The sequence below is a fragment of the Alternaria postmessia genome (assembly GCF_024291825.1).
Source record: "Alternaria postmessia strain BMP 2775 chromosome Unknown scaffold_241, whole genome shotgun sequence".
Classification (NCBI taxonomy): domain Eukaryota; kingdom Fungi; phylum Ascomycota; class Dothideomycetes; order Pleosporales; family Pleosporaceae; genus Alternaria; species Alternaria postmessia.
Genome location: NW_026260314.1, coordinates 1 through 12,224, shown reverse-complemented (window position 1 = coordinate 12,224; position 12,224 = coordinate 1). Strand labels below are relative to the sequence as shown.

General features: G+C 52.5%; 5 protein-coding genes across 5 annotated transcripts; 2 read left to right on the top strand and 3 right to left on the bottom strand.

The window, feature by feature from the left end:
- Nucleotides 1-100: 100 nt before the first annotated feature.
- On the top strand, nt 101-2,968 carry J4E82_011591 (uncharacterized protein; the record flags this gene model as incomplete). The annotated part of the gene is made up of 2 exons (XM_051737791.1): nt 101-466; nt 515-2,968. Coding segments are annotated over 2 exons (2,820 nt in total), but the record flags the coding sequence as incomplete, so codon positions are not given.
- Nucleotides 2,969-4,026: 1,058 nt separating this feature from the next.
- Nucleotides 4,027-5,244, top strand: J4E82_011590 (uncharacterized protein; the record flags this gene model as incomplete). The annotated part of the gene is made up of 1 exon (XM_051737790.1): nt 4,027-5,244. The coding sequence occupies one exon, from the start codon at nt 4,027-4,029 to the stop codon at nt 5,242-5,244; it is 1,218 nt and encodes a 405-aa protein (XP_051582453.1).
- Nucleotides 5,245-5,320: 76 nt separating this feature from the next.
- J4E82_011589 (uncharacterized protein) lies at nt 5,321-7,802 on the bottom strand (the record flags this gene model as incomplete). Its single annotated transcript, XM_051737789.1, has 3 exons — nt 5,321-7,277; nt 7,332-7,647; nt 7,712-7,802. 3 exons carry the CDS (start codon nt 7,800-7,802, stop codon nt 5,321-5,323), a joined length of 2,364 nt encoding a protein of 787 aa, XP_051582452.1.
- An 804-nt stretch (nt 7,803-8,606) lies between these two features.
- Nucleotides 8,607-8,976, bottom strand: J4E82_011588 (uncharacterized protein; the record flags this gene model as incomplete). The annotated part of the gene is made up of 2 exons (XM_051737788.1): nt 8,607-8,788; nt 8,844-8,976. The coding sequence occupies 2 exons, from the start codon at nt 8,974-8,976 to the stop codon at nt 8,607-8,609; spliced, it is 315 nt and encodes a 104-aa protein (XP_051582451.1).
- Nucleotides 8,977-10,121: 1,145 nt separating this feature from the next.
- J4E82_011587 (uncharacterized protein) lies at nt 10,122-11,621 on the bottom strand (the record flags this gene model as incomplete). Its single annotated transcript, XM_051737787.1, has 3 exons — nt 10,122-10,577; nt 11,172-11,440; nt 11,504-11,621. The coding sequence occupies 3 exons, from the start codon at nt 11,619-11,621 to the stop codon at nt 10,122-10,124; spliced, it is 843 nt and encodes a 280-aa protein (XP_051582450.1).
- Between the last annotated feature and the right edge of the window lie 603 nt (nt 11,622-12,224).

Genomic DNA, 12,224 nt, shown 5'->3' with positions numbered 1-12,224 from the left:
CAGTTTAAGAGCTCTAAACTGAACTGACTGATAAGACGAGAGCTCTAAACTGACACTGAACTGACTGCCAAGCAATCAGTCAGTCAGTCAGTCTCATCAGTTTGGATTGATTGTTAGCAACTCTGATGTTATCCACGTTACGGACGACTTCACACGCCTGACTCTCGATACCATCGCTCTCTGCGCCATGGACTACCGGTTCAACTCGTACTACCAGCAAAAGATGCACCCATTCGTTGAGTCAATGGCCGACTTCCTCAAGACCAGTGGAGACCGTGCGAGGAGGGATCCCATTTCGCAAATGTTTTATGGCGCCGAGTCGCAGAAGTATTGGAGAGATATTGAACTGCTCCGCAAAACCAGTATGGATGTGATCAAGACGAGGAGAGACAACCCGACCGACAAGAAAGATCTACTCAACGGCATGCTGAACGGTGTTGATTCTAAGACTGGCAAGAAGATGACGGTAGGTTAAACACGATTACTGGGACTGAGTACACACTAACATCAACAGGATGAGAGCGTCATCGACAATATGATCACATTCCTGATCGCTGGACACGAGACAACTTCCGGCTTGCTTTCTTTCACTTTCTACTACCTGCTGAAAAACCCTCAAGCATATGAGAAGGCGCAGCAAGAAGTAGATGATGTTATTGGCAAAGGACCAATTACTGTCGACCACTTGACAAAGCTTCCATATCTGAATGCTGTACTACGTGAGTCTCTCCGTCTCCAGCCTACGGCGCCCGCAGTGGGTATGACGGCCAAGGAAGACACTACGATCGGAGGAAAGTATGCGGTCAAGGCAGGCACGCCACTCGTGGCACTATTTCCCATGGTTCACCGCGATCCAGTCGCATATGGCGAGGACGCCGAGGAGTTCCGCCCCGAGCGAATGCTTGACGCAGAGTTTGAAAAGCGCAACACCGAGTTTCCCAACTGCTGGAAGCCATTCGGCAACGGCATGCGAGCCTGCATTGGAAGGCCGTTCGCCTGGCAAGAAGCCCTCTTGGTGCTTGCCATTCTCCTACAGAACTTCAACTTCACTATGGAGGATGCGTCGTACCAGCTTCAAATCAAGCAGACACTTACGATTAAGCCCAAGGACTTTTACATGCGCGCGCATCTCCGAAGTGGCATCTCTGCCACATCTCTCGAACGCATACTGGCGTCGGCTACTCTCAACGAGCCTCCACCAGTGAATGGGGCGCCACGTGTACAGAAGGAAAAACTTGCTATAGGCAAGCCTATGGCCATCTATTATGGGTCCAACACGGGAACATGCGAAGCGCTCGCCAACCGACTTGCGAGTGACGCCGCAAACCATGGCTTCAACGCGGCAGTCGTCGACACCCTGGACGTGGTTCGCGAGAACTTGCCGACCGACAAGCCGATTGTTATTGTCACTGCTTCATACGAGGGAGCGCCTGCCGACAATGCCGCACACTTTGTCAATTGGATTGGCACCTTGAAGGGCAAGGAGCTGGAGAACGTCAACTATGCGGTCTTCGGATGTGGTCATCGCGATTGGGCAAAGACCTTCCACAAGGTACCAAAATATCTTGACGCTACTCTCGAAGAGCGCGGCGCAACCAAGATGGTTCAATGGGGCGGCACTGATGCTGCCTCTGGAGATATCTTCACCGACTTCGAGACCTGGGAAGACCAAGTACTGTGGCCAGCCATGCGCGAGAAGTACGGATCAACGGAGGCCCATGGCGAAGGCTCGCTGGAGACTACGCTTGACGTCGAGGTTACAGCACCGAGGTCGTCGACTTTACGTCAAGACGTCCGCGAGGCTCGTGTAGAGGAAGTTGAAGTTCTTTCTAATGAAGATGCTTCAGAGAAGAGGCACATCGAGATCAGCCTTCCATCAGGCATGACCTACTCAGCAGGCGACTACCTGGCTATCCTACCATTGAACCCCAAAGAGAACGTCCAACGCGCAATGCGATACTTTGGCTTGACTTGGGATTCGATGCTGACTATCTCTTCGGCTGGCCCTACTACTCTCCCGACGGATACGCCCCTCAGCGCTGTTGATGTCTTGGGTGCCTACGTAGAACTCGCCCAACCCGCCAGCAAGCGCAACGTTGTTGCACTGGCTGAAGCTACACCCGATGAAGCGGAGAAGAAGCAGCTCGAGCGACTCGCCGACGAAACCTTCAGCGCCGAGATTACTGCTAAACGCGTCTCCGTTCTCGATCTCCTCGAGCGCTTCCCATCTACGAAGCTGCCACTCGGCGTCTTCCTAAAGATGCAGCCGCCCATGCGTGTGCGTCAATACTCGATATCCTCGTCGCCGTTATGGAATCCCAATAACGTCACCCTCACATACTCTGTTGTCAGCGCGCCAGCCCTCAGTGGCCAGGGTCGGTACGTGGGCGTGGCAACAAACTACCTCGCCAACCTTGCGGCAGGCGACAGGTTGCACGTCAGCGTGCGCCCCTCACACCAAGCCTTCCACCTGCCAAAGGACTCCAAGAACGTCCCGGTCATCATGATGGCAGCAGGAACTGGTCTGGCGCCCTTCCGCGGCTTCATCCAAGAGCGCGCTGCTCAGGTCGCTGCTGGTCGCAAGCTAGCACCCGCCATACTCTTCTATGGTTGCCGGACGCCGTCCAACGACCTCATGTACGCCGACCTCCTCAAGCGCTGGGAAAACATGGGCGCGGTCTCAGTCCGTTATGCCTTCTCGCGCAAATCGGAGGAGTCGCATGGCTGTAAGTACGTGCAAGATCGTGTCTATCACGACCGCGCCGATGTCATTGAACAGTTTGAAGCGGGCGCAAAGCTCTTTGTTTGTGGATCGCGGGGTGTTGGTGATGGGGTGCAGGAGACGCTTATCAAGATTGCGAAGGAGAGGTTGAAGGAGAAGGAGGGCCGGGACGCCGATGATGCCAAGGCTAGGGAGTGGTTTGAGGGGCTGCGAAACGAGAGGTTCGCTACCGACGTCTTCGAGTAGACGTAGAAAATCACTATCCAACTTGTTTGTCACCCATGTTGCCTACTAGCTCAATATTCACGTCCATCGAGCCATACCTCAACGAATCACAAAATCGCCAAACTCTGGTAGAATTCTCAACGGCGGCGGAGAAACCTTACCGCCATCTTGCCAAGGAGTAACCAAGGTTAGGCTTGCGCGCACGTTCTGCGGGATTGCCCCGCCGATGGCCCATGGGCGCAGCCCAGCCCACACACCAGACTTGAGACCCTGAATTACCCGATTGCTCGAATATCACCGAACAAGACACCTTGGTCAAGTTGGGCATGCAACAACGAAGCATTGCAACTCCGCATGAGGCATGCATGCGGCCGAATATCGACGTCCCCACTGGTGATGCTGACCACGTCGTGCTGCGTGCTCTCCCAGTGTCGCAGCTTCGTCCAACAGCTGCATCTCCTTCCCCTTGCGGCGCGACTTTAGACGGGCTGTCAATGGGGCGGTCAGATCTCGATAGGTCTTCCTCCAATGCCTGGGCCGCCTTGGACTTGCTGAGCCCCATACAAGATCGTCAGGGCCCACGGGGCTTCGTGTTATCTGTTCCCGATGCGGTTACGGTGCGGCTCATCTCTTGGACCCTGAAGGAACTTTGGAACAATCAAAGTGCGAGTGCGATACCAACCAAGTCTCGCAACACCTCCCGCAGCTTGCGATAAGCTCAATGGCCTGTAATCATGGATGCTGAATGCTGGTCCTTGTGCTTATGGTCTCTTTCCGGCATTCCTGCCTCTTCCCCTTGCCTCACCGCAACGTGTTCATCCTAGACTGCTAGTGCCGACTGTGCGCCGACGTTGAAATCTCGGTTAGAGACCCACTGTTTCCATGGACGCGAGGCGGTGTCTTGTACACACGGTTTTCTTTGCGACGTTGAAACGTAGGTCGAGTGCATTGAGCTTAGGCTGGTGTACATTAAGGAGCAGATTTTTCGCCTTCCACCCGAACGCGTTTTGGTACAAAAGGATGAGTAGCGACACGGCACGCTCTGCACGCTCCTCCCTCCCTTCTCACCTCCTTGGACCATGATTACAACAACGTCCCGCACACAGGCAGCGCCTGTCAAGACTAGGTTCACTGCTGTGGCCGACGATGTCAAGCCAACTCCGATTCCAGACGTCAAGACCCTAAAGGACGCTATTCCAGCAAAGTGCTTCGAGCGCTCCATGATCCGCTCCTTTTCCTACGTTGTTCGCGATCTCATTATTGTGAGCGGACTCTTCTACTCTGCCGTCCGGCTTTCGCAACTTGACGCCTCGCCCCTTATCACGGTCCCGCTTTGGGCGCTCTACAGCTTTGTACAGGGATGCTTCTTTACCGGCCTCTGGATTCTCGCCCACGACTGTGGCCATGATTCGTTTTCTGACAACCTTACCGTCAACGCTGTGACTGGCTGGTTCCTCCACAGCATTTTGATGGTGCCGTTCTTTAGCTGGAAGTTCAGCCACGCACGTCATCATCGCTACCACAACCACATGGAGAAGGACACTGTTTTCGTCCCTCACCGAAAGTCTGATGCCATTGCCAGGACCACCGAGCCATCCATCATGGAGAAGATCATGGACCACGCCGCTGCCGACACACCACTCATCCAAGTCGGCGCTCTTATCTTCCACCAAGTGTTTGGCTGGCCTGCTTACATCTTGATGAACGCCGGTGCCGGACCGAAGAGTCTGACCAAGAGCGACCGGGCTTCCCAGTCAAAGTACAAGCAAAGCCATTTGGACCCGACTTCGCCCGTATTCACTCCTTCTGAGGCGCCATTTGTCGCCCTGAGCAACGTTGGACTTATTCTCACCATGAGCGCCATCTACCTTGCCTCGAGGAGCGTCGGCACATCGACCGCTCTCTTGGCATACGGTCTCCCTTACCTCTGGATGAACCACTGGATTGTCGCTATTACCTACCTTCACCACACACACGAGGACGCACCTCACTACGAGGCAGAGAACTGGACCTTCATCAAGGGCGCTGCTTCCACTGTTGACCGCGACTTTGGCTTCATTGGTCGCCACATCTTCCACGGTATCATCGAGTACCACGTTGTCCACCATATGTTCCCACGCATTCCCTTCTACCACGCGGAGGAAGCCACATGGGCTATTGCTCCTCTTCTTGGCGAACGCTACATCCAGCAAAAGAGCAACTTCTTTGTCGATCTATGGCAGAGCTTCACTACCTGCAGGTACGTTGAAGAGGGTACTGGCAAGAACGCTGGAGGCTTGGTTTGGGCGAAGAACTAGCTTTGAAAGCGCTTCAGTCCCATGTTTTACGATTAGATTTCCTTTAGACATAGACCAATGCCTTCCATTGTAGAATCTAGACCAAAACTACAACGTCACATACTGCGTGCAAGTCCTTTGCGCTGAACCCTGCCGTGAAACGAATCGACCCAGCTGGAATGGTCCAAGTCTTACTGTCGACATCCCAGAAACTAACGTCTCGCCTCATCAAGTTGAACGTCACCGTCTGTGTCTCACCTGGCAGGAGATGCACCTTCTCGAAACCTCTCAAGACTTTCACGGGCGTGCCTGCAGGGGTCGTGTCCTGAGGAAGCGACAGATATAGCTGTGGTACGGCAGAGCTAGCCCGGCCACCGTTATTCGTGATGTTCACCGTAGCCACAGCGACCACAGTCCATAGATCCCTGAGTCCACCCGGTGCCATTCCTTTCGACTTGTCAGGGACAGGCGTCAAAGGCATACCACGAAGCTCGACATTCATCTCATGACTCATTACAAAACTGGTATACGAGAGTCCAAACCCGAACTCGTAGTGCGGCTCCAAGTCGTCATTCGCGTCGAAGCGACGATAGTCGATCAATTGACCTTCGATGTAATCTGCCTGCCATGCATCTGGATCAGTTACATTGCGAGGCAATTCCACAATGGGTGGACCGTAATCCGCTGCAGCCTTTGGAATAGAGTACGGAAGACGCCCAGATGGCTCTACGTGGCCCCAGAGGACATCAGTAATAGAGTTCCCGGTCTCCTCTCCTGGGTAATGTGCTGCTAGAATAGCCGTTACGTTCTCGTTGTCAGCCCAAGGCATCAACACAACACCAGGGCCATGTGTGACGACGACAGTGTTGGGACACAACTTTGCTGTACTCTCCACCGCAAGGGTAGCATTCCAATGGAAGTCCAGATCGGGCCGATCTGAACCTTCTGTTGCGAAAGCCTTGAGGAATATCAAGCAGACTTCCGGTATCGGGTAAATCGAACGAAACCTTCCGTCCGCGATCTCGTCGTTGTCGAAGAGCCATTGAACGCGCCCGCCTAAAGAACGGACCTTGTTTCGGATGGCTTCAAGTGGACTAACAAGGCTCGTGTGTCGTACCGTTCCAGATCCACCGCCGATATCAAGAGTTCCCATCGGGTAGCCCATTGCAGCATCACCGGAGTCGAGCTGGGCTGAACCAATAGCTGGATCGGGAAGATCGTTGCCAAAGAGACCAAAACTTGTTTTGTTCGACAAGGGCAACGTATTGTTCAAGTTCTTGAGTAACACAGTGCCAGCCGCACCTAACTCACGTATGCCTTTTGCGTGATCGCCACGAACGTCCCGAGCAGGTACATCAGGGAAGGATGCGGCCAAGGGCGATTGATGACCATAGATGTAACTGAGAAATACAGGTCCGCTGGCAGGATCAGTGACAGGGAAGTCCTCGTCCTGACCCAGCCGAAAGTACGGCGTCATGACTCTTGTCGCCATATCGTCAAGGCGAGCGGATGAGATGTTGCCTGCTTCGATCGCATCAGCGAGCGAGTCGCCAAAGTAGAAGATTCCAGTGGGACTCGTGGTTCCAGGCATTTCCATATCTAGTCCTGCATTTACTGTTCCAACCGTTGAATGCGTAGCCTCCCAGTCAGAAACGATGTATCCTGGAAAGGCGAGTTCGTCTTTGAGAATGTTGTTTAGTATTTCTGGATTGGCGCAAGCGTAACTGCCGTTGACGCGATTGTAACCACACATGACGGACGTTGTCCCTGCATGGACAGCATTGGCGAACGGCCAGATGTATAACTCATGGAGTGTCCGGTCGTCGATGTTGGCAGATACCGCCTCTATTATTGTTCCATTTTCCCGGGTAGAACGGGTACGTTGGGTTTCTTGTTCGTTACCGATGTAATGCTTTGAGGAGGTCTGCACACCGGCTCCCTGGATTCCGAATATGGATTCGTTCATTGCGACACCCGCAAGGTAGGGATCTGGTCCGAAGCCCTCCCAATTGCGTCCACTTCGAGCGTGGCGACCCATTGGGCCAGCAGCCGGACTGTGACATACAAGTAAGAATCGACGTGTATGTGGTGCATGCAGATTTGCTTACCCAAGATGAACGTGCACACCTTTGGCTCTGAATTCTTGTCCAATGGCAAGTCCGCGTTCGTACATCAGTTGTCTGTCCCATGTAGCTGCAACTGTGATACCGGAAGCAAACACACTGACGCCGTCCGAACGCGACAAACCAGCGGGGCCATCGGACAGGCACAGGCCAGTGTAGTTGAGTCGCTCGATTGCCACAAGCGTGCCTACACATGGTAGGGATGGAGAGGAGCCATAACTACCAGTGACGAGGCCGATCTTCTCGGTGGTGTTAAGCTGAGAAACAAAATGGGTGGCTTTTACTGTCGCTTCAGTCCAAGCTATGAGATTGATCAGCTACCACCAATCTTGAAATACCTGTGCTTCACTATTCGGGTAGCTTACAAAGAGGGATTCGAATAGACGCATCCGCAGCCCATACAGAATATATAGATAATGACGTGGAAAGTAGTGTTACGACTTTCGCGACACGCATATTGCTAGGCCGCGTGGGACGTGAGGGTCAGAAACTGTGTCGTAAAGATTCAAGAATGCCCTTACCACTATTAAACACCACAGCAGCACAGCCCTGCCTATTGGGATTCTTATAGTCGTTCGGACTGCTGTAAGCGAAGCTGCACGCAAGGGGATATTGCTGATACGTCGTATTCTGAGCCCCATGACCATTGCCATACATATCAGGCCTCCTCGGGAAGACTCAAAGGCACTCTCCACGCTCATGAATACGCCGTGTTTCGAATACGATGGGAAGGTATGGTGATTGGCCCGAGTATGTGCCGGACAATAGCGTTAGTAACACTAATCGCTAGGTGAACGTTAGCTATACGCGTATGGCGGGGTATACGAGCGGCGGCCTACGCGACTACACCCACAACACTGCATTCATCTGAATAGTCATGATGATGTCGATCTGATCTACTGTTCAAACTTCTAAGTTGTCGCATACGCAAATTGCTGCGCAAAAAGGTGATACGCGGCGTTTCCTTGGAGAAAGCATGGAGGGAGGGCTTGCTTACAGAAGAGGGTTCGCATAAAGCCGATTTTTGCAGTAGATCAGTTGTTATTAGGAAATCACTCGAAACGCTGCACTCGCTTCGATGTCATTGTTTGTTCGACAAAGGTGTGAGATCACATTGTGCATTGCAGGGTCGAATGAGCAGGACCGGCTATCAGCCAAGTTCAGCTTGCAGTGTATGCGATAACTTCATCGATTGGAAGTATGACTATATCCTGCAACAGAGATGTCCTAAAGATTGATCCCGGGTATAAGCTTGAGCATTTAAGACGTCTCTCCACCCTTCTTTCCAGCCTCGACGGGGTCGACCTTGCCGTGAGCGAACTCGCCCTTGGCACTGCCGCCGGATCCTGAAGAGCCAGTGGAGGAGTCGGTGCTTCCAGTGCCGGATGTAGCACCACCCTGCTTTCCAGCCTCATGGGGATCAACCTTGCCCTGAGCAAACTCTGGGTCATATGTTAGCATGCGTGATTGCGGCCTTGAGAGATCGTGAAGACGTACCGCCAGTACCGACGCGCTTGTCTGGGGTGCCGTCCTGCTTGAGGCCTCCGTGCTCTGTTTGCTGATTAGCTCCTTGCGAAGCAGGCGTGTAGTTGTATTGCTCACCAGTGGGCTTGTACTGCTGGTCCGCCATATTGATGTATGTTTGATTGAAGTGGGGAGTGGTTGGTTGAAATTGTAGTTGTTGATGAGAGTAGATTGATGCTTGATGACCACAGAAAGTGCTTTCACACGGGATACTTATACATCAATGGTTGGCCCTGACAGATTTATCAAGACGTCAGTACACATCATAAGATGGCAACGCGTCGTGGCACACCTCACGCGTCCATCTCGCGTACACGTTAGATCTCAGATGCATCGTGGACGGCCCGCGCGCTAAGGCGCAGGAACATGATGCAATCCAGTCTAAAAATCTCGTGGATCCTTCCAGGCCGTGTCAGCCCATGCCTTCCGAGGCAGGTAATGATGCAGAATCAACAGCACCATGGGGATTTCGGAGATCGCGATGGAGACCCCTAGACTGAATCAGGGTCTTGATGTCATGATATAATCGCAAACGTCGCGCCTTTGCACTAGTCAGTCCAGGAACACCAATCATTCGGCAACACTATGGGTCGATCGTGCATTGCATATCCGCTTATGCAGGTGGTGGAAAAGCAAGGGGAAATGCCGCGAGTGCGGGGAAAGATCAATGACGGATGCTGAAGCAACATGCGTGCTGAGGATACGTCTCTCTGGACGTTGCATGCCACATGCGTAAGAGGCTAAACACAACCCAATCGTCGGGTTGTCATCAGTCGCGTTCAGGATGGATCGACGTAAGTGTAAGGATTGCTTTTCGCGAAGGAATGCATCATGCGCGTCGATACGACTGCGTGTAGGCCAAGAAGCGAGGGGCAGATGGTAAATGGCGATGATCATGGGCCCTGGTAATATTTTGCCTTATGCAAAACCACTCTTGAAAGGAAGATCTGCCATTGATGGAGGCAGGCATATCGTGATGTAGTCCATATTCAGTTTTTTGGTCATCTTTGTTCGAGGGGAAGTCAAACGACGCGACATGCTCTCGTCGATGACGGACGCGTTTGACCACGTGCTCACGTGTGGAGAGTTCGTCATCGCTCCACCTCAGGTATATTCGGGGCGAGGTCGAATTCACGCCCAGTTCCGTATTCTCTTTAGTACGAAAGCTGATGGTGCAGGCCTAGCAGCCTTGCTAAATACCTCTTTCCACAAACCTTCAAATGCACCTCTCAGATGCACAAACTCTTCCTGTCAAACGCAAACGGCGTAGTCAATCGTTTTCAGGAAAGTTTTCTCGGCTTCCAATATGCTCTGCTGATTGGCCTCGAGAAGTCGCACCCAATGCTGCAGGTTCAACCATTTCTTGTCGTCAGCAAGAAACTTGTACGCGATGTGCGAAAGAGCAATGAGCGTGGCGTCATCAAGCTGTGTGGCTGAAACTGGGGTGGAGACGTAGCATGGGACGGGAGCTGAGACGCGCTCGCTTGCACACAGTACGTCATACTTCGCTATGACTTCACGTGGGAATGTAGAAGCAAGAGCTACACGATATCGGAAAAGCAGAAATAGCACAAGAGGGATGGTGTCTGGACTGGGATGAGTGGTACCAGGAAACATGATGACCAACTCGTTCAAGAGGCTCAATATGCGTTGAGACATGGCACTTGTGAAATATTCGGGCTGAAAAGCCTCACTCTTCTGGTCAATCTGTGAGAGTTTGTCGCTATACGTAGCTGTTTCGAGCGTAGACTTCACAATGGCGAGTGGTGCGTGCAATATGAATAGACTGAGACGAGCAAGAAAGGGCGCGGTGTACGGCTGATGTGGGCTGAGGGGTGGAAGGGCGTTGTGAGAAAACGTCGATGTGGTCATATCAGCCAGGTCGCTGTTGCGGTGGTGGTTGAGGTCGTCAGTAGATCATATCACTAACTCAGGGAGTTGGTTCCTAGGGAGAGGCGGGTTAATATCAATAGCACATTTGCACAGCGCTGTGAAACGAGAATGTAGTCGCGACTCCATGCAGCAGTGAAGTGCATTTTGAAGGACGTGTAAGCATGTGATTTGCATCCATTGTACTATGGCAATCACAACAAGGTACAAAGGTGCTCGGCCCCATCCGCCATCCTTAGATGCGCGAGAAGAAGGTCTGACGGTGTGCACACCTAGCTTCTTACGAGTCCCACTTGCCCACCATCTCGATCTCAACAAGCTTTACCACGTGACACTGTCTAGTCACTAGCACGAGCCCCGGCACCGAGCATCAACACCCGTAACCGCATCGCCATCCGCGAGACTAGATACCTCCTCAAGCAGCGCCATATACGTCTTCCCTCCCTTCTTCACCTTACCCAACATGTCCGCCTGCTCCGCATTCCACTTGTTCCAGAGTGCATGGATCTTCTCGACCGCATCTCCAGCCTCCTGCCTCTCGATCTTGGCTGTCTTGCGTTCGAGGTAGTTCATCTCCCAGGGCGAAGGCTTGTCTTCGTCATCGAGGCAGCGGGGGCCGTCCCAACGCTTGCAGAGGTCGGCATGCTTGGCTTTGGCTGGGGGTGTTAGACAGGACCGGCCTGGAACAAGACAGAGGTGGAGGGGGGGTAGAAGGAGAATAGTATGGGCAGTAGAATAATTACCTTGCTCTAGACTTGCTTCGAATACAGATCTGCGGTGGTCGTTGTATGACCATTCTCTGGTTGCAACAGCGGACGTCGCGAAGAAGCTGAGGGCGGTGATGATGAGCGTGAACTTCATGGTGTAGTGTTGGTATCTTGGGAATACGAAAGAGTTCTTGGAAAGACGGTTTGTGGAGGGGTGGATGAAAAAAGTTAGATGAAAACTCTGCCCACTGTAAATACGTTCTGTTCTTCTCTTCTTAAAATTTGTGGTTCAAGGTTTTCGTGGTACAGAGGCATGTATCCATGGGTGAGGGTCAAGCTTGGATGTGCAACCAATGGAGCAGCGGCAAATCGTAAGATCAGAACCATCACAACTTGAGGCATTTTTTTTTCAATGATGTTCAACTCTTCGTCGCGAAGTTGCCGGCCTGAGGATAGCATAATGCGGAAGCCACCCACAAGATTGCACATGATTATTGGATCCTCGACGTAGCACAGAACCCGCAAACTCAAAGTGGTTCTCTCGGTACCACAAACCCTCTAAGATACCACCCACGTGACTGACAAAACTCACCAAAACTAAACCAAGCCAACAATATGACCATCTATATCTCAAGAAGAGAGGATTCCGGTCATCACAGCAGCTCCGTACAGCGAATATGAAGTATCCACGAGATACACCTGCGTCAATTTTTCTATCCTAAGTCATCTAACCGCCATGTACTTCCCCCCTTTGCAC